Below are 22,166 nucleotides of genomic sequence, written 5' to 3'. Positions count from 1 at the left end.
GAAGCTGATTTAACCTCCAAGAAATAATAATCCCCCCCCCCCGGTATTATTCCTTTTCTCCCACTTAAAAATAACCATCTCTCACACACCTTGTTTTGTGAAGATGTAAAAGTAGCATTTACTTACATAATCCAGATCTCTGAGCAGCTAGGCAAACTGTTGTCTGAAGTGCATATTGTGACATCAGTTTCATAATTTTTGACCTGGCAATATATTGCGAATCAGGACGTGTGTGTTATGCAAAAATCACAATGTGGGGGAAACCGTAAAGCCAGCCAATGCTTCTCTCAATTCCTGCAGCCCCTCTTGACTCTGGCAGCTCAGCTGTCCCATGACTCCTGCGGGGGGCAGCGAATCACAAGAGCAGCCACCAGCAAAAATCACAGTGAACTTTTTGTTTCTATTGTGAGATAAAGTGAAGGCGTAGAGCAGGGGTCAGCAAACTTTTTCAGCAGGGGGCCGGTCCACTGTCCCTCAGACCTTGTGGGGGGCTGGACTATATTGGGGGGGGGGAATGAATGAATTCCTATGCCCCACAAATAACCCAGAGATGCATTTTAAATAAAAAGACACATTCTACTCATGTAAAAACACACTGATTCCCAGACCGTCCGCAGGTCAGATTTAGAAGGCGATTGGGCCGGATCCAACCCCCGGGCCTTAGGTTGCCTACCCATGTGCTAAGCTACTGAAGGTAATGGGGCCCTTTCTATATCCATTTGTCCTTTGTCAACAACAAATTGTCGCTGTTTTTTGTTTTGAAGATATGCTATATGGTAATTGATGGACCGAATAGGTATCTTAAGCCATTTGCGCATGTTGCCCTGCAACCAGTCCATGCAGAATGTAGGCACCCTATATATAGAAAGGAGAAAACCTGTGATATTTTAGGGAGCAGGCTAGCCGGTGGGGCAGGATTTAGAAGGCGATTGGGCCAAATCTGGCCCCCAGGCCTTAGTATGCCCACCCATGGTATATAGAGTAATGATGATAAGCAACATAAATTGAAATTTTGAGGGAACCAAGGAAGGAGGGAGGGAGGGAGTGAAAGTTGTAGGTGGAATGATCAATTGCTAAAGTTGAAATGTTGTTGCCTTGTTTGTTTGTTAAAATTTATAAATGAAATCATTTTGAAAAGCATTTTAATTAACGCAAGTGATGACGGTGATGATGATCTCTGCCTCCTCTCCCCCTTTCCGCAGGGACCCCAACCAGCCGGTGCCGCAGGACACAAAGTTCATCCACACGAAGCCCAACCGCTTTGAGGAGGTGGTGTGGACCAAGTTCAACACGAAGGACAAGCAGTACCTCCACATCGGCCTGAAGCCCCGGGTGCGAGACAACTACCGCGCCAACAAGGTGGCCTTCTGGCTGGAGCTGGTCCCGCACCTTCACAACCTCCACGAGCCGCCCTACACCTCCACCACCACCCGCATCCCGCCTTACGTCACCCGCTGGCCCACCACCCGCGTGGGGCCCAGCACCACCCGCCGGCCCATCCCCACCCTGCCACCGGACGAGGACGACGTGGTCCGCCCCCAGCGTTACGTCCCCTTCCCGGGCGACTCGCGGGACTACTCCACCGAGCTGAGCGTCACGGTGGCCGTGGGGGCCTCGCTCCTCTTCCTCAACATCCTGGCCTTCGCCGCCCTGTACTACAAGCGGGACAAGCGCCACGAACTGCGCAGCGGGCGCCGGCTCAGCCCCCAGCGCAACGCGGCCAACGACCTGGTGCACGGCGGCCAGGAGGAGGAGATCATGTCGCTGCAGATCAAGCACTCGGAGCACGACGCCCACGACTTGGAGCCGCTGCGGCCCCATGAGATCCTGCGCCCCGCCTGCCCCCCCGACTACACCCTGGCGCTGCGGCGCGCCCCCGACGACGTGCCCCTGATGACCCCCAACACCATCACCATGATCCCCAGCACTATCACGGGCATGCAGGCCCTTCACCCTTTCAACACCTTCCCCACCGGACACAACAACACCTTGCCCCACCCTCACTCTACCACCCGCGTATAGTCGCCTTCCCCTCCGTGCCCCTCGGCCGCCCCGGCCCGCCCCGCTCGGGCAAAGAGCGGGCCACCTTTCCTGCCACGTGGACGGGTCTTTTGTACAACGTTGCGGGGGGAGGGGGGTCTAGCAGACGGAGGGGTCGGGCGATTCAGAGGTCCGCCCGTCTGTCCCCACGGCACACAGCACGGACGGGCTGGCAACGGTTCTCCACCCTGCTTGGGTCCCGACACCCTTTGGCGACACCCGCGGCATGGCATGGCAGCAGAGGAGGGCGGCACCGGCGATCCCGCTTCCTTTTGGGGCGCTGGGGGTTCTTTCCGGCATGAGGCGAAGAAGCGGGTCGCCTTCCCACCCTCGTTTTCCGGACGGGCGGCGGAAGAGCGGCCGTGGTTTTCGCCGGCGCTCCCAGGAGGAAGATTGGCCTGCCGTTCCTCGTCCATCTGGGTCTGGGCGGCAAAGGCATCCTTTGTCCTTCCAGGCGGAGATAAGGGAAGTCTGACTCGCAGGAAAAGAGTCCCCGCCGTGGCTGTGATTGACAAAAGAAGGCAGTCCCTCTGCCCCCAGGGGGGTCGGCGACGCCAGTCAAAGCTGTCGGCTCGGCTTGGATGGACGGACGGACGGTTGAGAGGAGGGGTGGGAGGGTCAAAGGTCAGAGAGAGGGGAGAAAGAGAGAGATGAGCCGGTTCGCTTTGGCACAACCTCTCTCTTGGTGGTGAAGGTGCCCTGTGGTCCGCTCAGCGTCAAATTCCCAGTGCTGGATTGCTGCGGAGGGAGCAGCCAGTCAGCCCAGACAAATTCTGGGCTGAGAGGTTTGCTAGAGATCCTACCCCCTTTCTTTCACCACCACCCCTTATTTTTCCTTTTTCGAGTCTGTCTGGAGGAGGTGGAGAGAGAGAAGGGAAGGAGACCTGGCGGTGTGTGTGTCCAGAGTGCAGAAGCAGGGGCGCGTTCCTCCCCAAGGCAGTGGTCCCAGCGATGGCTGGTTCACGGCTGCCAAAAAAGGGTCGCCCTGCTGGAATGAGGAGCGACCCCTGCCTCTCTTCGCCGTTGGGGGGGGGGGGTACTTGTCAAAATCCCAGTGCCTTCCTTGCACAATTTGCAGAGGGTTAGTTGACCCTTTCTCATCCGCGGGGGGCAGGGCCGCCAATTTGCTGCCCCCACCTCCCTCCAATTTGGTGCAAGAGCTAAAGCTTTGCCCAGAATCACTAGGTGTTGTTGTTTTTTTGGGTGGGGGGGACTTAACAGACAGTGTGGGGATGTGGAGCATCTAGAAGGGAACCCAGAGGGGGGGGGGTTCAAAGCGGGGTGGGGGGTGGGCAGGCAGCATGCGCCAACTAGCTTGTTCCCAAGGTGAAATTTTTGAATGCAACAACTGGAAATCCGCTTTCTCCCCTGAAGGGTCCCCCCCTGAAGGGTGTGACTACAAGATTTGGGGAGGAGGGGGAAGCTGTTAAGAAAACTTACAAAGGTACACTGCATGCTCCAGGCTTTATTTTTTTAATTTTTAAAGATCTGAGCAAGGAAACGAAGGAGTGGCGATCGCGGGGTGTGGGGCGTCAGAGTTTCAGTCTCTTTGGGATGGGGGAGCATCGCTTGCCTTTTGCTTCGGAGAAGCCATACCTCCCCCCAGATCATTTCTCCCCCCACAACCCCTCTTCTATGGCGGTGGGGGGAGGCTCCCCCCCTTCCTGAACACCCTTCTTGTGAGCTTCTGAACTTTTGCGGCTTTTCGGGTGGGATTCAGCCACGCATGGGCGCAAAATTCACTTTGTGCACATCTATTTGTCCGGGTGGTCTTGTGCCAACATACCCATTTCTCTCCCCCCCCCAAATGTCATAAAAACAAACTCGCGGGCATCCGCTGAAACTGGGTGTCGTAGGATTCAGAGCAGGCGAAAGCCCGTCGTGGTGCGACAGAGTTAAACTCTGGAACTCCCTACCACAGTGGCCATTTCTCAGGGCTTTAAAAGAGAATGAGGCAAATCTGTGTGCTCTGCCTTCACGGAGACCGTGATGCTTCTGGATTTTACTTGCTGGAAACCACAGGAGGGGAGAAGGCTCTTGGGCTCAGCTCTCGCTCGTGCGTTTACCATCATGTGCAAAATGCGCCCGAAAATGAGGGAGGCCACCCACCCTTTCTCTTGACCCACGCTTTGATTTTATCGTCTATTGGTTAATTCTCCCGGGTCCCAGGAGGCTCTCTCGCCATTCTGCAGCCGCGCCGCGCGATGATCCGATCGCACCCGCAGAGGAATTGATGCTCGGTTAAGCAAAACCTCTATTTTGGATTTTCCGCGCATCTGATAAGATCCGGTTCAGAGGGCGAAATCAGATGTCCGCAAAGCACAGCCGTGGAACAGCGGGAAAGCCCTCAAAAATATGGGTCAAACAAAAGTGGGTGAAGCCCACAAAATCCACATTTTACACGATTGATTTGCCCCTGGAGGTGCAGCCTACATTCAGGTGTGATTTTTTAACCTGTCCATTCTCCCTGTTTCACACAATTTGCTGTTTTAAGCAATCTCGCCCCTGTAGCTATTCGACATCAAAAATGCCCATTTAAAAATAAATAAATCACAGAAAGCTTGTAAGGTGCGCTTTTAAAGAGGTGACCTTTCTGGATTTTTGAAGGACAGGGAATCTCTGGTTTTTAGCAGGGTGGGGAGTTTGGGACAGCAGTTGTTTCCAGTGAACAATGTGTGGACGATGGGAAATTAAAGGGTGGGTCCTTGCTTTGACGCAATGCCATCCAATTTCCTTGCAAACAGTTCCTCCGTAAATAAATTGGCACCAAGGCGCAAGAAACAGGTCACCCGGAATCACCCTGTTTCTCTGCATAAAATTTCTGCAAAGTGGGTGCTTCTAGGTGGGTCCTTATTCCAGGATCTGTGGGTTTCTGTTTTGTAAGTGCAATTTTGTTTTGTTTCGCACAAGCCGCAGGACGTTTTTGGCGTTGGGAACGCCAGCCCGTTCGCCCTCCCCATTTCCTTTTTCTGTGAAACATCCAGCAAGTTAAAAAAACAGCTGCGGTTGCCAGTGAAGGGATGAACCACACTAAGCCCCAGCTTGGTCCATCGAGAGCTGCAAATTTAAATTGGTGTGAAACAGGTTTAAAAGTTACGCTTCTCCCCCTCCAAAGAACGTCGTTTGGCAAAAAGTGCAGAGTGTGCTTTTGTTAGTGACTTGCAGCCTTTTCCTACCGGACGGTGGCTACTCCGGTTCGTAGAATTGGACAGCTGGAAGGGAACCCCAGTCATCTAGCCCAACCGCTTGCGACGCAGGCTCCTCATTCGAGAGACAAGGCAGTTGCGATGGGTTTAGACACGCACCTCCACCTTTGCAAACCTGTTTCCCTCTCGTTCCTTCCAGGAAGGCCCACCTTTCCTTACCTCTTTGCGCTAGGTTTTCTATGCATGACGCAGGCGGGATCCGACATATCTCCTCTTGGGGCGAAATGAAGTTTTGGATTTCTTCTCTTTGGTTACATCTGGGTTGGCAACTGACCCAAGGAGCAGGTGGGATAGCAGGGTGAGGCCGGGAAACAGCACCCTTCAAGAGAGAAGCTCTAGCACAGAAAACCGAGTCAAAATGTTCAAAGTCCTTCTTTGTGCAGTGCCGAGTTAGACTATGGAACTCCCTGCCACCGGAGGCAGAGATGCTTCCGGAAACCAGGAGAATGCTTTCTGTTCACATCCCGTTGGCCACTGCGAGGATAGGCCGTTGGCCTGATCCTGCCACCCAAACCCACCCCGTTTGCCCTGCATAAGCTCCGCCTGTCCATCGAACCCTGACCCTCGATTGATGCCCACCTCCGCAGAACTGAGCCTTCCTTCTTCCCCGCGTGCCTCTCTCCCCGTAATACGCAGCTTGGCTAGCTTGCATGAGCCAGCTCTTGTTTCCTCCGAAGGCGCTCCTTTTCTGCGTGTGCCTTTTCCTCTTTGCTTGGGGGCCGGGTCGTGTAGGTTGAAGGGGAAGGAAGGGCATCTCTTTCTCAGATGGGGGTGGCGCAGGGGCGAAGTCTAAAGGGCGTGCCGTCGCCACCCCCCGACCCGACGACCCTTCGTTCCCGACTTCCGTCTCCCATCCCCGCCGTGCAATATGGACCCATCTATGCACCCACGCGCACTTCCAGGGATCTCCTGGGATCACCAGGATGATTCCTCGCCCCCTGCTCGGCCGTAGTACGCTCTTTCTAGAGCGACCTCGTACTTGCTGGTTCCAGTAAAGATGGGGGATCGTAGAAGAATAGGGTTGTAGACTTGGAAGGGACCCCTGAAGGTCATCCAGTCCAACCCCCTGCAATGCATGAAAGGGAAATGTGATATTTTTGTTTTCAGAAGCACATCGTTCTCGGGTGGGTGTTTGGCTCTCGTTTTTCCTTTCCCCTCCTTTTCTGTCTCCCGTCCCCACTGCTGCCTTCCTCGCTTCTCGTGCCTCTGCCCTTCATTCTCATGGTTGGGGGCGTGTGGGGAGACCATTATCGTTTCCGGAATATTCCGACGACGACGATGAAAGAGGAAAGACGAAGGGGAGCGGATGAAGGCCGGTGGCGGGGAGCGGGAGGGCGGTTTTGGTTCTTAAGCCATTCTGAAGACTCCATCTTAACTTGGCGATGTTCCGAGTTGGTTTCCTTTTTCTAAAAAAAGAAAAGAATAAAAGAAGTTTATTATAAATATAAATAAATATATATATAGATATCTCCATTTTTTTAAAAAAGGAAAACAATTATTTTGTAAAAAAAAAATGAACAAAAACAAAAATTTAAAATGATTAAATAGACGGGGCGGGCGGGAGGGTGGGGAACAAAAGCGAAATCTGTGCCAAACTCAGCAAACTTGGATGGGGGTGGGGAGCATATTTTTTTCGGGGTGGTTTGTTTGTTTGTTTGTTTGGGGGGAGGCTGTTCTCTTGGGTTTTTTTTGCAAATACCGAGTTTCCTGGGACTCCTGTGAACAAAAAAAATAAAGTCTGTGCCAAGGAACGGAATGAAGTTCCAACGTGGGGTGCCAACGCACCTCTGGAAAGAGTGATGTCAGCGCCTTACACTGTTGCCAAATGCCGATCCCCCCCAAAAAAACCCCTCGCCCCTTTGTCCTTTTCACCCCAAAAGCGCCAACTGCAATATCCCGGATCCGTCCGCCGGCGGAGAAAAGCACAGGCCATTTTGTTTGGAGGTCCAAGATGGCAGCCCAGATATTCTCCGCCGACCCAACATGGCCGCCTGAGGGACGACAACTACGGCGGCAGCTCTGAAACCGAAAAGTTGCCACGCGGGGCCTCCCCTCCGTTTGTTTCCGACGACGTCCTCCTTCCCGTTTGCCAAATCCAAGGCGGCCCTCTTTGCTTTCCGAAAGCCAACCGACGTGGCCTCCTTGGGGGCGGCTCCGTCCCGCCGTCCAAGATGGCCGCCCGGGAAACGATGCCTCCGCCACCTCGTTTTCTTAAAAAAAATCAAGTGCTGCCTCCATCTGTCGGCTTCGCAGGCTGGCGCAAACCCGACTCAGAGGATTTATTCTTGCTAGGATGACGACGGCCATCGTTCTCGCCGTCCCCTTCCGACATTTCAAGATGGCCGCCACCCCGGCCTTGTGGCCCGTTCAAGATGGCCGCCTTCCCACCGCCATGCGCCGCGACCCAAAATGGCTGCCAAGAACCTCGCCTCAGGCGGCACAAGAAGGAGGGCCGGCCTCCCCTCCTGCCGCCATTGTTCCCCCACTTGCAAACTGGAGAGAAATCTATTTTTATGAGACTTTCGGTTTGGGGCCAGGAAGGGGTTGATTTGGGGGTTTAGCAGAAAAAAAGTGAATTCTTTCCTGCACTCGGGGGCCACACACACCCACAGCCGAGTCCTCTGCGCCCCGTCCCCGAAATTGCGGACTCTCGCCGCCCACCCCAGAAAAGACGGACCCTTTCTCATGGAAGAGGGCGCGACTGAAATCAAAAACAGAAACCCCACGGTGGTGCTCTTCTTCTTCTTCTTCCTCCTCTTTTCTTTCTTTTTTTAATTTCGTCGGTTTGTTACGATCGAGACACAGCTTGTGGGTCGAAACGCCTCTGGGGTGGGCTTGCGGCACCCCCCTTCCAGCCTCCGAGAGAAGAGGGACTTGGGGTGCAATTTGGGGGGAGGCGGGGGTCCGAGCTGAGATGCTGTACACATTTTTAAACCTTGCAAGAAATGGAAAATGATATTGTAAATATATAAAAAAAATGATTTAGCCGCTGGGTGTGCTTCTTGAGCTCTTGGGGGGCTGCGGTGGGGTAGGGTGGGGGCAAGACCCCGGGGGCTTCAGCCTTGAAAAGAGCCTTCTGTAACCTGGGGCTGGCAGACTGCCTTGGACTACAAATCCCATCGTGCTGGGAGTTGTAGTCCCAAAGAGCCGGAGCTGGCAGGGGCTGATGGGAGTTGGAGTCCAGAACAGCTGGAGCTGGCAGGGGCTGATGGGAGTTGGAGTCTAAAACAGATGGAATTGGCAGGGGCTGATGGGAGTTGGAGTCTAAAACAGATGGAATTGGCAGGGGCTGATGGGAGTTGTAGTCCAAAACAGATGGAATTGGCAGGGGCTGATGGGAGTTGGAGTCTAAAACAGATGGAATTGGCAGGGGCTGATGGGAGTTGGAGTCCAAAACAGATGGAGCTGGCAGGGACTGATGGGAGTTGGAGTCTAAAACAGATGGAATTGGCAGGGGCTGATGGGAGTTGGAGTCTAAAACAGGTGGAATTGGCAGGGGCTGATGGGAGTTGTAGTCCAAAACAGAGGGAATTGGCAGGGGCTAATGGGAGTTGGAGTCTAAAACAGATGGAATTGGCAGGGGCTGATGGGAGTTGGAGTCTAAAACAGGTGGAATTGGCAGGGGCTGATGGGAGTTGGAGTCTCAAACAGGTGGAATTGGCAGGGGCTGATGGGAGTTGGAGTCCAAAACAGATGTAATTTGCAGGGGCTGATGGGAACTGTAGTCCTAAACAACTTGACGGCTCCAAATGGCATAAGGCTGGTTAGACAATGGCTACCCCTTCCCGGGATGCTCTGCCTTGCACCATGTGCTCTGCCAATAGGCATTGTGTGGCAGTGGCCAAGGATAGCAGACGCTGTCGCCTCCTTTGTATCCGGCTGGATCCTAGATCTCGTCCCGGTTCACTCCAGTTAAAAGGATCTGGAATACATCACGGAAGAGAACCGCCCAAGTCGAGGTGCTGCTGGCCAGGCAGACTAACCTGGCCTATCACAGAACCGTCGTGTTGTAAGGGTCCACATGTGGTCATCCAACCCAACCCCCTGCAGTACAGGAACCACAGCCAGGAGGCTTCCTGTTGGGTTGCTGCCTGGACCATAGCTGCCAACCGTCCCTTATTTGGCGGGACAGTCCCTTATCCCAGCGCCGTGTCCCACTGCTGTCCCTTATGGATGATGTCCCTTAAATTTCCCGGGTTTCAAAGGAAGCAGCTCCTCTCCCTCCCTCCCTGCCGGCCAGGGAGGAGGGAGGCTCCAGCTGTGTTGCTTGGCTGCATTGCTCACCCAATAAGGAGTCTAAGAATGACTGGGGGGGTGGAGCTTGCATGCCTTGTGCCAATCAAATCGGCCGCCTTGCCTGGGGACTCGCCTTTGCTCAGCGCTTCCCAGCGGAGAGGGGGAGGTGGTTTTCCTTGCTGCATCCCCTTTGCCGGGTTGCTGCGCTGTGGGAATCACCGCTTGAGGCTTCGTTTGGCTGCTGGCTGGGCTTTCTGCCTTTGGCTCGGAGGGGCTCAGAAGTCGAACATACCTGTGGCCTGAAAATCCCTTATTTTGGCTGCTGATCCCTTATTTTCGAGGCTGCGGGTCCCTTATTTTCAAATCTGTTGACAGCTATGGCCTGGACGTGCCTCGTGCCTCATCCACCCCGGTGCCTTCTGGGGGGGTGGGGTTGCCCCTCGTCTAGAGGAGCCCTTGCCCCAAAGCACGGGACGAGGACACATGCTAGGAATGCAGAACGTCTGGGTTCGATCCCCAGTTAGGAAGCGAGTTAGACCACTGGGGTCCATCAGGAAGGCACACACGGACTGGCAGCAACAGCCCTCCAGGATTTCAGGCCCTACCTAGAGACTTCTGCACTCCAAGCCGATGTCCCAGCACTGAGCGACGACGGCCCTTCCCCATAAGGTGCCGGGTTCAAATCCTCCCTTATGCGACGTGGCCTGGGCACCAGCTAGCCATCTCCACAGGGACTAGAGGCAGGGGGAGAAATCTGGACACCGTCAGCTGAGCCTGCTGTTCAAAGACGCCCCGTGGCTCATTTTAATTGGATTCTTCCCAGCATAGAGAGTAATAGAGCTTCCTTTGCCCAAACTGGCTTTGAGAGCAAACTTTGGAGGCAGCACACAGAATCGTGGCTGAAAGGGACCCCCAAAGGCCATCTAGTCCAACCCCAGGAAATGCAGGAACGTGACGGGTCAGGGCTCCTTCCCAGGCCCTGTTTCCTCGCTCCTCAACCCCACCCCAAATGCACACCGCCCCCTTGACGCCGAAACTGCCCACTATGGGCCCGCGCACGCCTCACCTGAATCTGGATCACGAACCTTTCTTTCTGCCCCACATTTTCTGCCCTATAGATTCCCTACAGGGCCACTGCTGCAGCTCTCCTATTCAGATTTCCAAAGCTCCGAGAATCCCCGGGTTTATTGAATTCAGTGCATTTCATGAAATTTTCACACCGGCCAATTTTTACTTTCCTTATATTCAAGGAACAACAACCCCAAAGCGGTTTGCAAAACGCTAAGCTTACTGTTTGGAACTCTTTGGAACATTCAAAAAAGGCTAAAATCAGCAAGAAACGGAAAGCAGGTTGAAACGTACACACCGATGTTCGGCACATCTGGGTCCTCTCGCCTGAGCAAAAAATCCTTCCAAAAATGTACATCAAGTGGCAGGGAGTTCCAGAGGGTAGGGTAAGCATACCAGGACTGCCCTCCGGAAACCTGCAGGGAAAAAATGGAGGGCAGGGAGCAAGCCCGGTCTCTCCAACAGGGGGCGCCGTGGGGCTTGCGGCCTTCCCCAACCTGGTGCCCTCTGCATGTGTGGGGCTACAGCTCCCGGCCACCCGCAGGCCCCTCTCTTCTCCCATTAGGCCTTCCAGTTCGGAATCCCAGAACCGTGGCCTGGGAAGGGATCCCCTAGGGATCCACTAGCACAGCACAGAAATTGCAGCTTAAAAGGATCCACTGCTTTGAAACCTCCAGAGGAGAGCTGTGACCCCAAAACCTCTGCAGGGCATCGTGGCCAAGGCAGAAGGAGGGTGAGAAGAAGAAGAAATCTCTAGGGAGATTTGGGGGGGCAGGGAGTGGGATTGCGCAGGCCAAAGCCAATGGGTCCTGCAGCCCCGCGCCCCCATTGCAGCGGCACAAAAGCGACGTGACCTATATATTTTTTGCAAACGGTGCAGAACAGTAGTGGCTTCGTCGCAGGGGAACCCAGAGGGGGACACTGCGGAGGATTTTGGAGGGGGCAGGCGAGGAGAAGGGCTTGGAAGAGGGCGGGAGGCGGGGCCTGCTTAGCAGCGCTATGGGGCAGCCCCCTTCCTGCCTCTCCATCCCTCTCCATCCCAAGCCATTTCCCCTCTCTAAGCTCTGCTATGGGGCAGCCCCCTTCCTGCCTCTCCATCCCAAGCCATTTCCCCTCTCTAAGCTCTGCTATGGGGCAGCCCCCTTCCTGCCTCTCCATCCCTCTCCATCCCAAGCCATTTCCCCTCTCTAAGCTCCACATCCATCTCACCTTAATTGCCTCTCCTCCTCATCCATCCTCCACTTTCTCTCCTGTCTTCTTCTTTCTCCTTCTTCACCTCCCTCCCTTTCTCCCTTGCAAGTCACGGGATCCCCAAAGGTCATCCAGCCTGACCCCTTTGCAGCGCAGGGAAATCACCCAAAAAGAAAATTCCCCCAGCAGACGGCTTGTCTAAAAACCTCCCTGGAAGGAGAGTTCACACCACACCTCGCCAGGTCACAGGGTCAGAGGATTGTACAGAAAGGGAACCCCAGCGGTCATCTAGCCCAACCCCAGAAACGCAGGGATCATACCTAGAGAATGGCATCCCAACATCCGCTGGTCTTTCCCAGCTGTTGCCTGGGATCGAGCCTTCTGCAAGCCAAACAAGCACCCCACCCCTGACCTATGCCCCTTCCCCCTGTAAACATAGGCAGTGAGTCAGACCATTCGGGCCCCACCTAGCGCAGCGTTGCCTACACAGGCCGGCAGCAGCGACTCTCCAAGGCTTTAGACTCGGGGTCTCTTCCCAGCGCCACCTGCGCATGCCGTCGGGGACCAAAACTGGCTTCCTTCTGCAAGCTGAGCAACTGCTCTGCCGCTGAGTTGCGCTCCTCATAATAATAATAATAATAATAATAATAATAATAATAATAATAATAATATTTTTTATTGATATCCTGCCCTCCCCAGCCGAAGTCAGGCTCAGGGCGGCTAACAACAATAAAATAGTACAACATTCTAAAATCATTTCATTATAAAAGTAATTCAAATCACATTGATGGCAACCATTGGGCTAGAGTTCTGTGAAGATTGCCAAAGGAGGGAGTCAGACTGTGCCTTGGCCAAAGGTCTGGTGGAACAGCTCTGTCTTGCAGGCCCTGCAAAAAGGGCCCTAGTCTCTTGAGACAGAGCGTTCCACCAAGTCGGGGCCACGGCCGAAAAGGCCCTGGCTCTGGTTGAGGCCAGCCTAACCTCCCTGTGGCCTGGGAATCATAGAATCCTAGAGTTGGAAGAGACCCCAAGGGCCATCGAGTCCAACCCCCTGCCAAGCAGGAAACACCATCAGAGCACTCCTGACATATGGTTGTCAAGCCTCTGCTTAAAGACCTCCAAAGGAGGAGACTCCACCACACTCCTTGGCAGCAAATTCCACTGTCAAACAGCTCTTACTGTCAGGAAGTTCTTCCTAATGTTTAGGTGGAATCTTCTTTCTTGTAGTTTGGATCCATTGCTCCGTGTCCGCTTCTCTGGAGCAGCAGAAAACAACCTTTCTCCCTCCTCTATGTGACATCCTTTTATATCTTTGAACATGGCTATCATATCACCCCTTAACCTCCTCTTCTCCAGGCTAAACATGCCCAGCTCCCTTAGCCGTTCCTCATAAGGCATCGTTTCCAGGCCTTTGACCATTTTGGTTGCCCTCCTCTGGACACGTTCCAGTTTGTCAGTGTCCTTCTTGAATTGTGGTGCCCAGAACTGGACACAGTACTCCAGGTGTGGTCTGACCAGAGCAGAATACAGTGGCACTATTACTTCCCTTGATCTAGATGCTATACTCCTATTGATGCAGCCCAGAATTGCATTGGCTTTTTTAGCTGCCGCGTCACACTGTTGGCTCATGTCAAGTTTGTGGTCAACCAAGACTCCTAGATCCTCCAGGGACCTCCAGGATGTTTTTGTTTGAAGACCTTAAGGTCCTCCGTGGGACATACCAGGAGAGGCGTTCCCGTAGGTACGAGGGTCCTAGGCCGTATAGGGCTTTAAAGGTTAAAACCAGCACCTTAAACCTGATCCTGTACTCCACCGGGAGCCAGTGCAACTGGTATAGGACCGGGTGAATGTGATCCCGCAGCGAGGACCCCGTAAGGAGTCTCTCCTTCTGCATTCTGCACCCGCTGGAGTTTCTGGGTCAGTCTCAAGGGCAGCCCCACGTAGAGCGAGTTACAATAATCCAGTCTGGAGGTGGCCGTCGCGTGGATCACAGTGGCTAGGTCAGGGCGAGAGAGGTAAGGAGCCAACTCCTTAGCTTGGCGGAGATGAAAAAATGCCGCCTTTGTTATAGCTGCAATCTGCGTCTCCATGGAAAGGGAGGTGTCGAAGATTACACCCAAACTCTTAACGGACGGTGCTGGCACTAATTTCGCCCCCGAAAGACATGATACTAGCACCGGAAGCTGCCTTCTCCTGAATTCACCTAGCTCAATATGGTCTGCACGGACTGGCAGCAGCAACGCTGAGGAATTCCGGGCAAGGACATCTCTCCCAGCCCAACTGGAGATGTCATGGGGGGGGGGGCAGGGAGCTGAACTTGGATCCTTCTACATGCCAAGCAGGTGTCCTGCCACCAAGCCATAGAACCCTCCTGGTCTTTTGCCTGTTAATTTCACCCCCACAAACTCAAAAACATATATTCTCTCTGCTCCTCCCTTGCTCCAAGCATGCACCCATAAATCCTTCTCTCCCCCCCCCCCAGAAAAAAAACCCTCAACCCTTAAGCCGCCCTGAGCCTGGCCTTGGCTGGGGAGGGCGGGGTATAAATAAAAAATATTATTATTATTAAGCAGCACCAGGGGAGCCAACTCCTAGGGGCCCGAGATTCCTTCAACCCCCTCCCCCAAATAAAATATTATTTTAAGGGAGCCTGGCATGGGCTTAGCCAGGATCTAATTTTTGGGGGGGGGGGGCAGAATCGAGATATCTGCAATTGGCCAGTTAGTTAACTATTTCTATTTATTTACTATTTATTTAGGTACCCCCCCTGGCTCTGCCCACGGGGCCTGCCACCCCCCCCAAAAAAATCGATGAGCATGATCACACGTGCATGCGAAGCATCCTCTGATCAATTATGCAAAACGGGGTTCTCTGCCCCCCATCCCCAATTCTTTTATTCAAGTTGGCACCCCAAGGGGCTGCAACGGAGAGGTCGGCACTTTTGGAAGGGGGGGGTTCAGTTCAGAAAAGCCCCCCCCCCGTCATTTTTTTTTTGCCGGGAGGGGGGGATCCTTTTCCCAAGTCACGCATGGACCAGTCGAGGTTGGGAAGGGAGGAGGGATGCGCGTGGAGGAGACGAGGAGGAGACGCGTGTCAGCGTCACGTGGGGAGGGGGGCGCTCCCCCTCCGCCTCTTTTGCATTCTGGCTCTGCGCTCAGGGCTGCTAAAAATAGACCTCCTCTCCCTCTCTCTCTAACCCCCCCCCCAACTATGTCGCAGAGAGAGAGGGGGGGATGGATGGGGGGGAGAGAAGGGGGCGGCTGTGATGGCGCAGGGATGCCATGGCAACGCCTGACTGGTCCCCCCCCTTTTAAAAGGATGCAAAGGGGAGCAAGGCTTTTTAATGGGGGGAGAGAGAGAGATGAGAGGCTGATGGACAGAGAAAACTGGGGGAGGTGTCCTCTAGCTGTCAACTTTTCCCCTTCCTTGCGAGGAATCCTATTCGGAATAAAGGAATTTCCCTTAAAAAATAGGGAAACGTTGACAGCTATGGTTGCTGGACCTGGGATGGGGGGGGGAGTGTTTGTTTGGGGGGGGTTATTGTATTTTAGTGTTTTGTTGGAAGCCACCCAGAGTGGCTGGGGAAACCCAGCCAGATGGGCGGGGTATAAATTATTATTATTATTATTATTATTATTATTATTATTATTATTATTATTATATTGGGGTTCAGCACCCAACGCCCTGGGTGGGTGCAGCCAGACTCCAGAGGTCGGCAAAAAATATTTTATATTTCCCCCCCAAGAGTCCAAAAATCCAGGAAGCGGCATGAGAGGAGACCACCTTCAGCCGGGCTTCTTTGCTCAAAGGCACTCTGTACATGTTCAGGAGCCCTGCCTCCTCCCCTTAGCGCTGCTAAGGAGTCGGAAGGACCGCCTAGCGCTGGGGTCAGCAAACTTTTTCAGCAGGGGTCCGGTCCGCCGTCCCTCAGACCTTGTGGGGGGCCGGACTATATTTTGAAAAATAAAATAAAAAATGAACGAATTCCTACGCCCCACAAATAACCCAGAGATGCATTTTAAATAAAAGGACACATTCTACTCATGTAAAAACACGCTGATTCCCGGACCGTCCGCGGGCCGGACTGAGAAGGCGATGGGGCCGGATCCGGCCCACGGGCCTCAGTTTGCCTACCCATGGTCTAGCCCAACGCCCAGTTTTATGCCCAACGCGGGTTTCGAACCCAAGACCCTGAGATTATAAGAGCCTACCAATTGAACTCTCTGTTTGTTGTGGAGGGGCGAGAGGGAAGGCCTTGGCTCAAGCCAAATTGAGGGTGTTGTGTGGGAGCTGGTGGTGGGGTGCAGTGGTTAGAGCGCCGGACTCGGCTCTGAGTTCAAATCTCCTTTCTAGGCCTCACCTGCCCCACAGGGATATTGTGGGGATTCTTGGAAGAAGGGAAGAACCATGTACACTCCGCTTTGAGCTCCTTGGAGGGGAAAAGATGGGATATAAACACAACAAACAAACAAACAAACAAACAAACAAACAAACAAACAAACAGTTCTTCCTCCCTAATTTCCTAAATTGTGATATGTTGGCCTGGAGGAAGGAAGTTGAGGCTCCCCATTGCAGATATCTTTCCCCCTCTAAATAACAACAACAACAACAATAATAATAATTTTATTTATACCCCGCCCTCCCCAGCCGAGACCGGGCTCAGGGCGGCTAACACCAGCTATAAAAACAATTGATTGAAATACGACTTAAAAATGAGATTGAAATGCAACATGAAAATGCAGCCTCATTTCAGTAGAAACTCAAATCAAAAACTTTTGGGGGGATGAAAACGTCAAATCTTCACCAAGGCGCATATATATATACATATATATATATATATATATGCAGGTTTTGGTGTTTTCGGGTATCTTCCCGTGTAAGAGTTGGGGTGTCTAGGCGACGTTTCGACGAGGTCTCACTCGTCATCTTCAGGCTGGTGCTTTCGGCTTCTTGTTACTAGAACAGAGCAGGATCTCAGTGTTTGAGTTCCTATAAATACTGTTGAGGGGGTGTGGTGTATAGCCTCCAACGTTCTGGGCAGAGAGGAAGTTCCCAGGTTATTGTGCCTTTTCTTCTTTTGTTCATTAATTACTTGAGGGATATCTTGAGTGATTTCTTGAGTGATATTCTGAGTACCACTTAGGAGGGTCATTAGGTGTGGATTAGTTGCTAAAGCTTTCGTGTCTTGACCTCTTGAGCTTGTGAAGAGTTTTTCTGAGTTTTTCTGAGAAGAGTTTTTCTGAGAAGATGGCTGTACTGCACTTAGTTGTGCTCTGGCTTGGCTTCGTGTATAGGGGCGAGCTGTGGTTTTGTGCCCTGTGCCAGCCAGATCTGTGTAGGGATTGCAGGGGGGTGCAGCATCCGGAGGTACCACTATGGTTTGGCTACTGGATGGTGTCTGTAATTTATCTGTGGAGAGGGTCTGGGTTGAAAAGGGAAAAACTCAGAAAAACTCAGAAAAACTCTTCACAAGCTCAAGAGGTCAAGACACGAAAGCTTTAGCAACTAATCCACACCTAATGACCCTCCTAAGTGGTACTCAGAATATCACTCAAGAAATCACTCAAGATATCCCTCAAGTAATTAATGAACAAAAGAAGAAAAGGCACAATAACCTGGGAACTTCCTCTCTGCCCAGAACGTTGGAGGCTATACACCACACCCCCTCAACAGTATTTATAGGAACTCAAACACTGAGATCCTGCTCTGTTCTAGTAACAAGAAGCCGAAAGCACCAGCCTGAAGATGACGAGTGAGACCTCGTCGAAACGTCGCCTAGACACCCCAACTCTTACACGGGAAGACACCCGAAGACACCAAAACCTGCATTCCTATACCCGTGAAAATCTACGAAAGCATATATATATATATATATATATATATATATATGTACAGATATATATATACAGTGGTACCTCGGGTTACATACGCTTCAGGTTACAGACTCCGCTAACCCAGAAATAGTGCTTCAGGTTAAGTACTTTGCTTCAGGATGAGAACAGAAATCGTGCTCCGGCGGCGCGGCAGCAGCAGGAGGCCCCATTGGCTAAAGTGGTGCTTCAGGTTAAGAACAGTGTCAGGTTAAGTACGGACCTCCGGAACAAATTAAGTACTTAACCCGAGGTACCACTATATATATATATATATATATATATATATATATATATATATATATATATATATGTAGGAGGCCAGGTGAGTGCTGAGCAAGAGCCACTCTGTGTATGCTCAGAGGCCTTCACCACGCTACCCACTGGCAAAAAAGAAATGTCAGCAAACATGTGCTACGAGTGGGGAGGGGCGTTATGGGACGATTTGGGCTAAAAATAGGTTTTGGGGCCGAACTGCGGCTCCAGCCAGGCGTTTAACATTCCTGCTCTGTAACCTGCGGCAGCCGGAGGTGCCTTGTGGGGTTTCTTAGACGCCTCCTTCCCTGTTCATTTATATTCTCCGGTGACAGGCATGGATAATTTATACGCTGGCAGTGGCAGATTAAAAGCTGCTTCGCTTCCTCTCAGCACAGGGCGGTCGCTCGGAGCCCGACTCCTGCCTCTCGGCTGGGGAAAGGACCCAGACGTCCGGACTGAGGCTCACCCAGGGAACTGCTTTCTCTGCCCAGAGACCACCCCCCAAATCACCGGGGAGAAAAGGCCACCACTCAGGGGTAGAGCATCTCTCGGTCTGACCCAGGGGTCAGCAGACTTTTTCAGCCGGGGGCCAGTCCGCTGTCCCTCAGACCTTGTGGGGGGCCGGATTATATTTGGGGGGGGAAATATGAACGAATTCCTATGCCCCACAAATAACCCGGAGATGCATTTTAAATAAAAGGACACATTCTGCTCATGTAAAAACACGCTGATTTCCGGACCGTCCGTGGGCTGGATTGAGAAGGCAATTGGGCCCGATCCTTAGGTTGCCTACCTACGGTCTAACCTTAAAACCTGACTCTGTATTCCAGCAGCAGTGGCAATGGCCATAAGAAGATCTCTTGCTGTACCAAAGTTTCTTTGGAGAGGTAGGAGCGAGTCTGGGTCTTCGGATTATGCCATTTACAGAACAAAAGTGTGTGTGTGTGTGTGTGTGTGTGTTATATACAGTGGTACCTCAGGTTACATACGCTTCAGGTTACACACTCTGCTAACCCAGAAATAGTGCTTTAGGTTAAGAACTTTGCTTCAGGATAAGAACAGAAATTGTGCTCCGGAGGCGCGGCGGCAGCAGGAGGCCCCATTAGCTAAAGTGGTGCTTCAGGTTAAGAACAGTTTCAGGTTAAGAACGGACCTCCGGAACGAATTAAGTACTTAACCTGAGGTACCACTGTATATGGTATATATCAAGGTAAAGGGACCCCTGACCATTAGGTCCAGCCGTGGCCGACTCTGGGGTTGCGGCGCTCATCTCGCTTTACTGGCCGAGGGAGCCGGCGTACAGCTTCCCGGTTGTGTGGCCAGCAGGACAAAGCTGCTTCTGGCGAACTAGAGCAGCGCATGAAAACGCCGTTTACCTTCCCGCCGGAGCGGTACCTATTTATCTACTTGCACTTTGACATGCTTTTGAACTGCTAGGTTGGCAGGAGCAGGGACCGAGCAACGGGCGCTCACCCCGTTGCGGGGATTCGAACCGACGACCAGAGAGCAAGTCCTAGGCTCTGTGGTTTAACCCACAGCGCCACCTGCGTCCCTAATCCCCATGTTACACCCCCCCCCAAACTACATCACAGTTTCGTCATGAAAGGGGAGGTCTGGTGGCCGTAATCTGAGCATCCTGGACCCTGCCCCATGGTTCCCCTTGCCCTCCACCAAACACCCATCAAGTGAAACAAAAGAGATATTTACATTTCCCTATTTCCCATCCAAGTGAATCACACCCTTTTGTCTTCATCTGGGTTTGTGATTTCTGGAATGGCTACCTGTCTGGCACTCAGGTATCAGGATGCCAGGAATGATCACTCAGGCAGAGGGGCTGCTGAGGAGCTGAGCTCACCTGTCTATATGAAGTTTCCCCAGTGAGCCAGTACACAGATCCATTGATCAGTGAATTCTTACATTTAGTATCGTGCAGCAAAGGCCCTTTGAATAGACAGGAAGAAACTATGATGAAGTGTTTTGTGGGGACAAATCACAAAAGCGATTGTGCTGATTTTGGTAGTGGGCTGCAGGTATCTGCTGGAGGGGCAACCCCCCTAACCTATACATAAATTCCTGCATATAGTTAAATACATATATATAAGTATACACACACACACACATATATATATATATGTAAATAAATATATATACATATACATATATATTTTTTATTTATGTTATATATAATATACATTATATATATATATATATATATATATATATATATATATATATATATATGTTAAAAAGCAACAACCCCAGAACAAGCTATTTGGGGCAGAGTGCGGAGGAGGAGGAGGTGTTGGTGATGAATGCAATTTACACTGAACAGTTCCTTGCCACCTTCCTCAGATGAGCAACACGGGATATCAGGGGACCGAAGGTGGCGTGATCGGATAGCAGCAGGAAGGAGGGGTGCCCCCCACCCTTTCTCAAATCCCACTCTGCGCATGCTCCGATGCTCTTTTACTACAGTGGTGCCCAGCAAGACAAACGCCTCGCAAGACGGAAAACTCGCTAGACGAAAGAGTTTTCCGTTTTGGAGGTGCTTCGCAAAACGAATTTCCTATGGGCTTGCTTCGCAAGACGACAATTTCTTGCGAGTTCCTGCTGGTTTCCCCCCCCCCTTTTCTAAGCCGCTAAGCCGCTTGTCAGCTGATCCGATCAGCAGATAAGCCGCTAAAAGCCGCTAATAGCGCTAATCCGCTAATCTTTCAATGGGCTAGCTTCGCAAGACGAAAAAACCGCTAGACGAAGAGAATCACAGAACGGATTTTTTTTGTCTTGCGAGGCACCACTGTATTTCACGTGTCTTGAAGATCTGCCTTCAGAACACCTCCCACAAAGACAGCCTTCGTTATGAACCTGGCGCCCTCTGGATCTTTTGGACTACAACTCCCATCATCCTGAGGCAGCTCAGCCAATTGTCGCGGATGATGGGAGTTGTAGTCCGGCAGCGCCTGGGGACCTGGGGAAAAGCGGCTTAGAGGGGCCTTCGGCAAGCTGGCACCTTCCAGGTGTTTTGGACTACAAGTCCCATCAGTTCCCATTGTGCTGATGGGAGTTGTAGTCCAAATATCTGGAGGAAGACTGCAATGGGAGAAAAAAGAGAATTTTAGAAGATGTGAGATCCTGGTTCAAAGCAAACATCTGGAACTGATCACATATGGAAATGGGATTGCGGTCTTATTGTGAGGTCTGGCCAATCCTATAATAATAATAATAATAATAATAATAATAATAATAATAATAATAATAATACCCCACCCATCTAGCTGGGTTTCCCCAGCCACTCTGGGCAGCTTCCAACAAAAATTAAAAGTACTGTTCATTAAAACATCAGTCATTAAAAACGTCCCTAAATTGGGGATGTAAACGCTTTTAAACCCTGAATATTTGCTAAAACCGCAGGTCGCTTTATAAACGGGGGTTTCCCCCTCTATCATTCACGGAAAACGTCTTCCAATTTTTTTTTTTAAAAAAAACCCAAACCTGTTACACTCGTGTTCATTTTTTTGTGCGTGGGTAAAGCGATTGATTCCTCAATCGACGCTCGTGCAATTAACCGGGCAAGGTTTTTTTTAAAAAATTTAATTTGTGGCATTGCTAAGCCAGCAATGCGGATGGCAGAGCCACCATTCACCCCAAAAATCAGCATTAAAAACCCGATGCTGTCGCCATGCGCTGAATGGTCGCGACTTTGCCGCCCTCTGGTGGTCGACGCTTGCAAAAAATGAAAAATTGGGGGAGCGAGGAGAGAAATCCTAGTCTTGATGATGAAAAATAATTAAAGGACCAACGAGTGCTTTGAGAATTATTTGAATTTTATTTTATTTTGCTTTTTGCTTTTGTTTGAAATTTAAAAAAAACACCTGGCACCCTCCAGATATTTTGGACTACTGGTGGGAGCTGCAGTCGGCAACATCTGGAGGGCGCCAGGTTGGGGAACGCTGAAACAGACAATGCCTCTTTATGATGGAAGAGGCAGCAGGAAGGAGCCAATGGCTTTGAAGGAGAAACCACATGGGAATCTCTTTTCCTCCACCAGGCGGCGCTGTGGAGACACTTGGGGTGCCGTAAATATTCTAAACAAGGAGCACATACCATTTCTTCCTTCCTTCCAAAAAGATGGGAAGGTTGGCAGGATTTTTAGCGCGCAGCCGACTTTTCCTATTTGTCACGGGCTTACCGTATGCATCCTAAGAGCAGCGCACACCTTATTTTTTCCTTCCTCTTTAAGCTGCTGCAAGCGCGTTCCTACCAGGCGCCCTCTGATTGGTTGACGTGCTGAGATGGA

At 51.7% G+C, this 22,166-nt stretch overlaps 1 protein-coding gene and 1 long non-coding RNA gene across 3 annotated transcripts in view; one reads left to right on the top strand and one right to left on the bottom strand.

Moving 5' to 3' along the window:
• The window catches only part of NLGN2 (neuroligin 2), a 41,313-nt gene extending 37,661 nt beyond the window's left edge, over window positions 1–3,652 (top strand). For both annotated transcript variants that reach the window (XM_081167819.1, XM_081167818.1), the window contains one exon: window positions 1,203–3,652. In XM_081167819.1, the coding sequence (XP_081023945.1) occupies window positions 1,203–2,022 (820 nt within the window). In that variant the 3' untranslated portion in view covers window positions 2,023–3,652. The remainder of the gene's footprint in view (window positions 1–1,202) is intronic.
• Window positions 3,653–6,003: 2,351 nt separating this feature from the next.
• Window positions 6,004–8,226, bottom strand: LOC308572328. Its single transcript, XR_014001723.1, has 2 exons — window positions 7,119–8,226; window positions 6,004–6,652 (listed from the first exon to the last, which is right to left on the bottom strand). It is a non-coding gene; the product is annotated as an uncharacterized lncRNA (long non-coding RNA).
• Window positions 8,227–22,166: the final 13,940 nt, after the last annotated feature.

Source organism: Podarcis bocagei, assembly GCF_964188305.1.
Source record: "Podarcis bocagei genome assembly, chromosome: 13".
In the NCBI taxonomy this organism is placed as follows: Eukaryota; Metazoa; Chordata; class Lepidosauria; order Squamata; family Lacertidae; genus Podarcis; species Podarcis bocagei.
The sequence above is the reverse complement of the archived record's forward strand: the minus strand, read 5'-3'. Positions and strand labels throughout refer to the sequence as shown.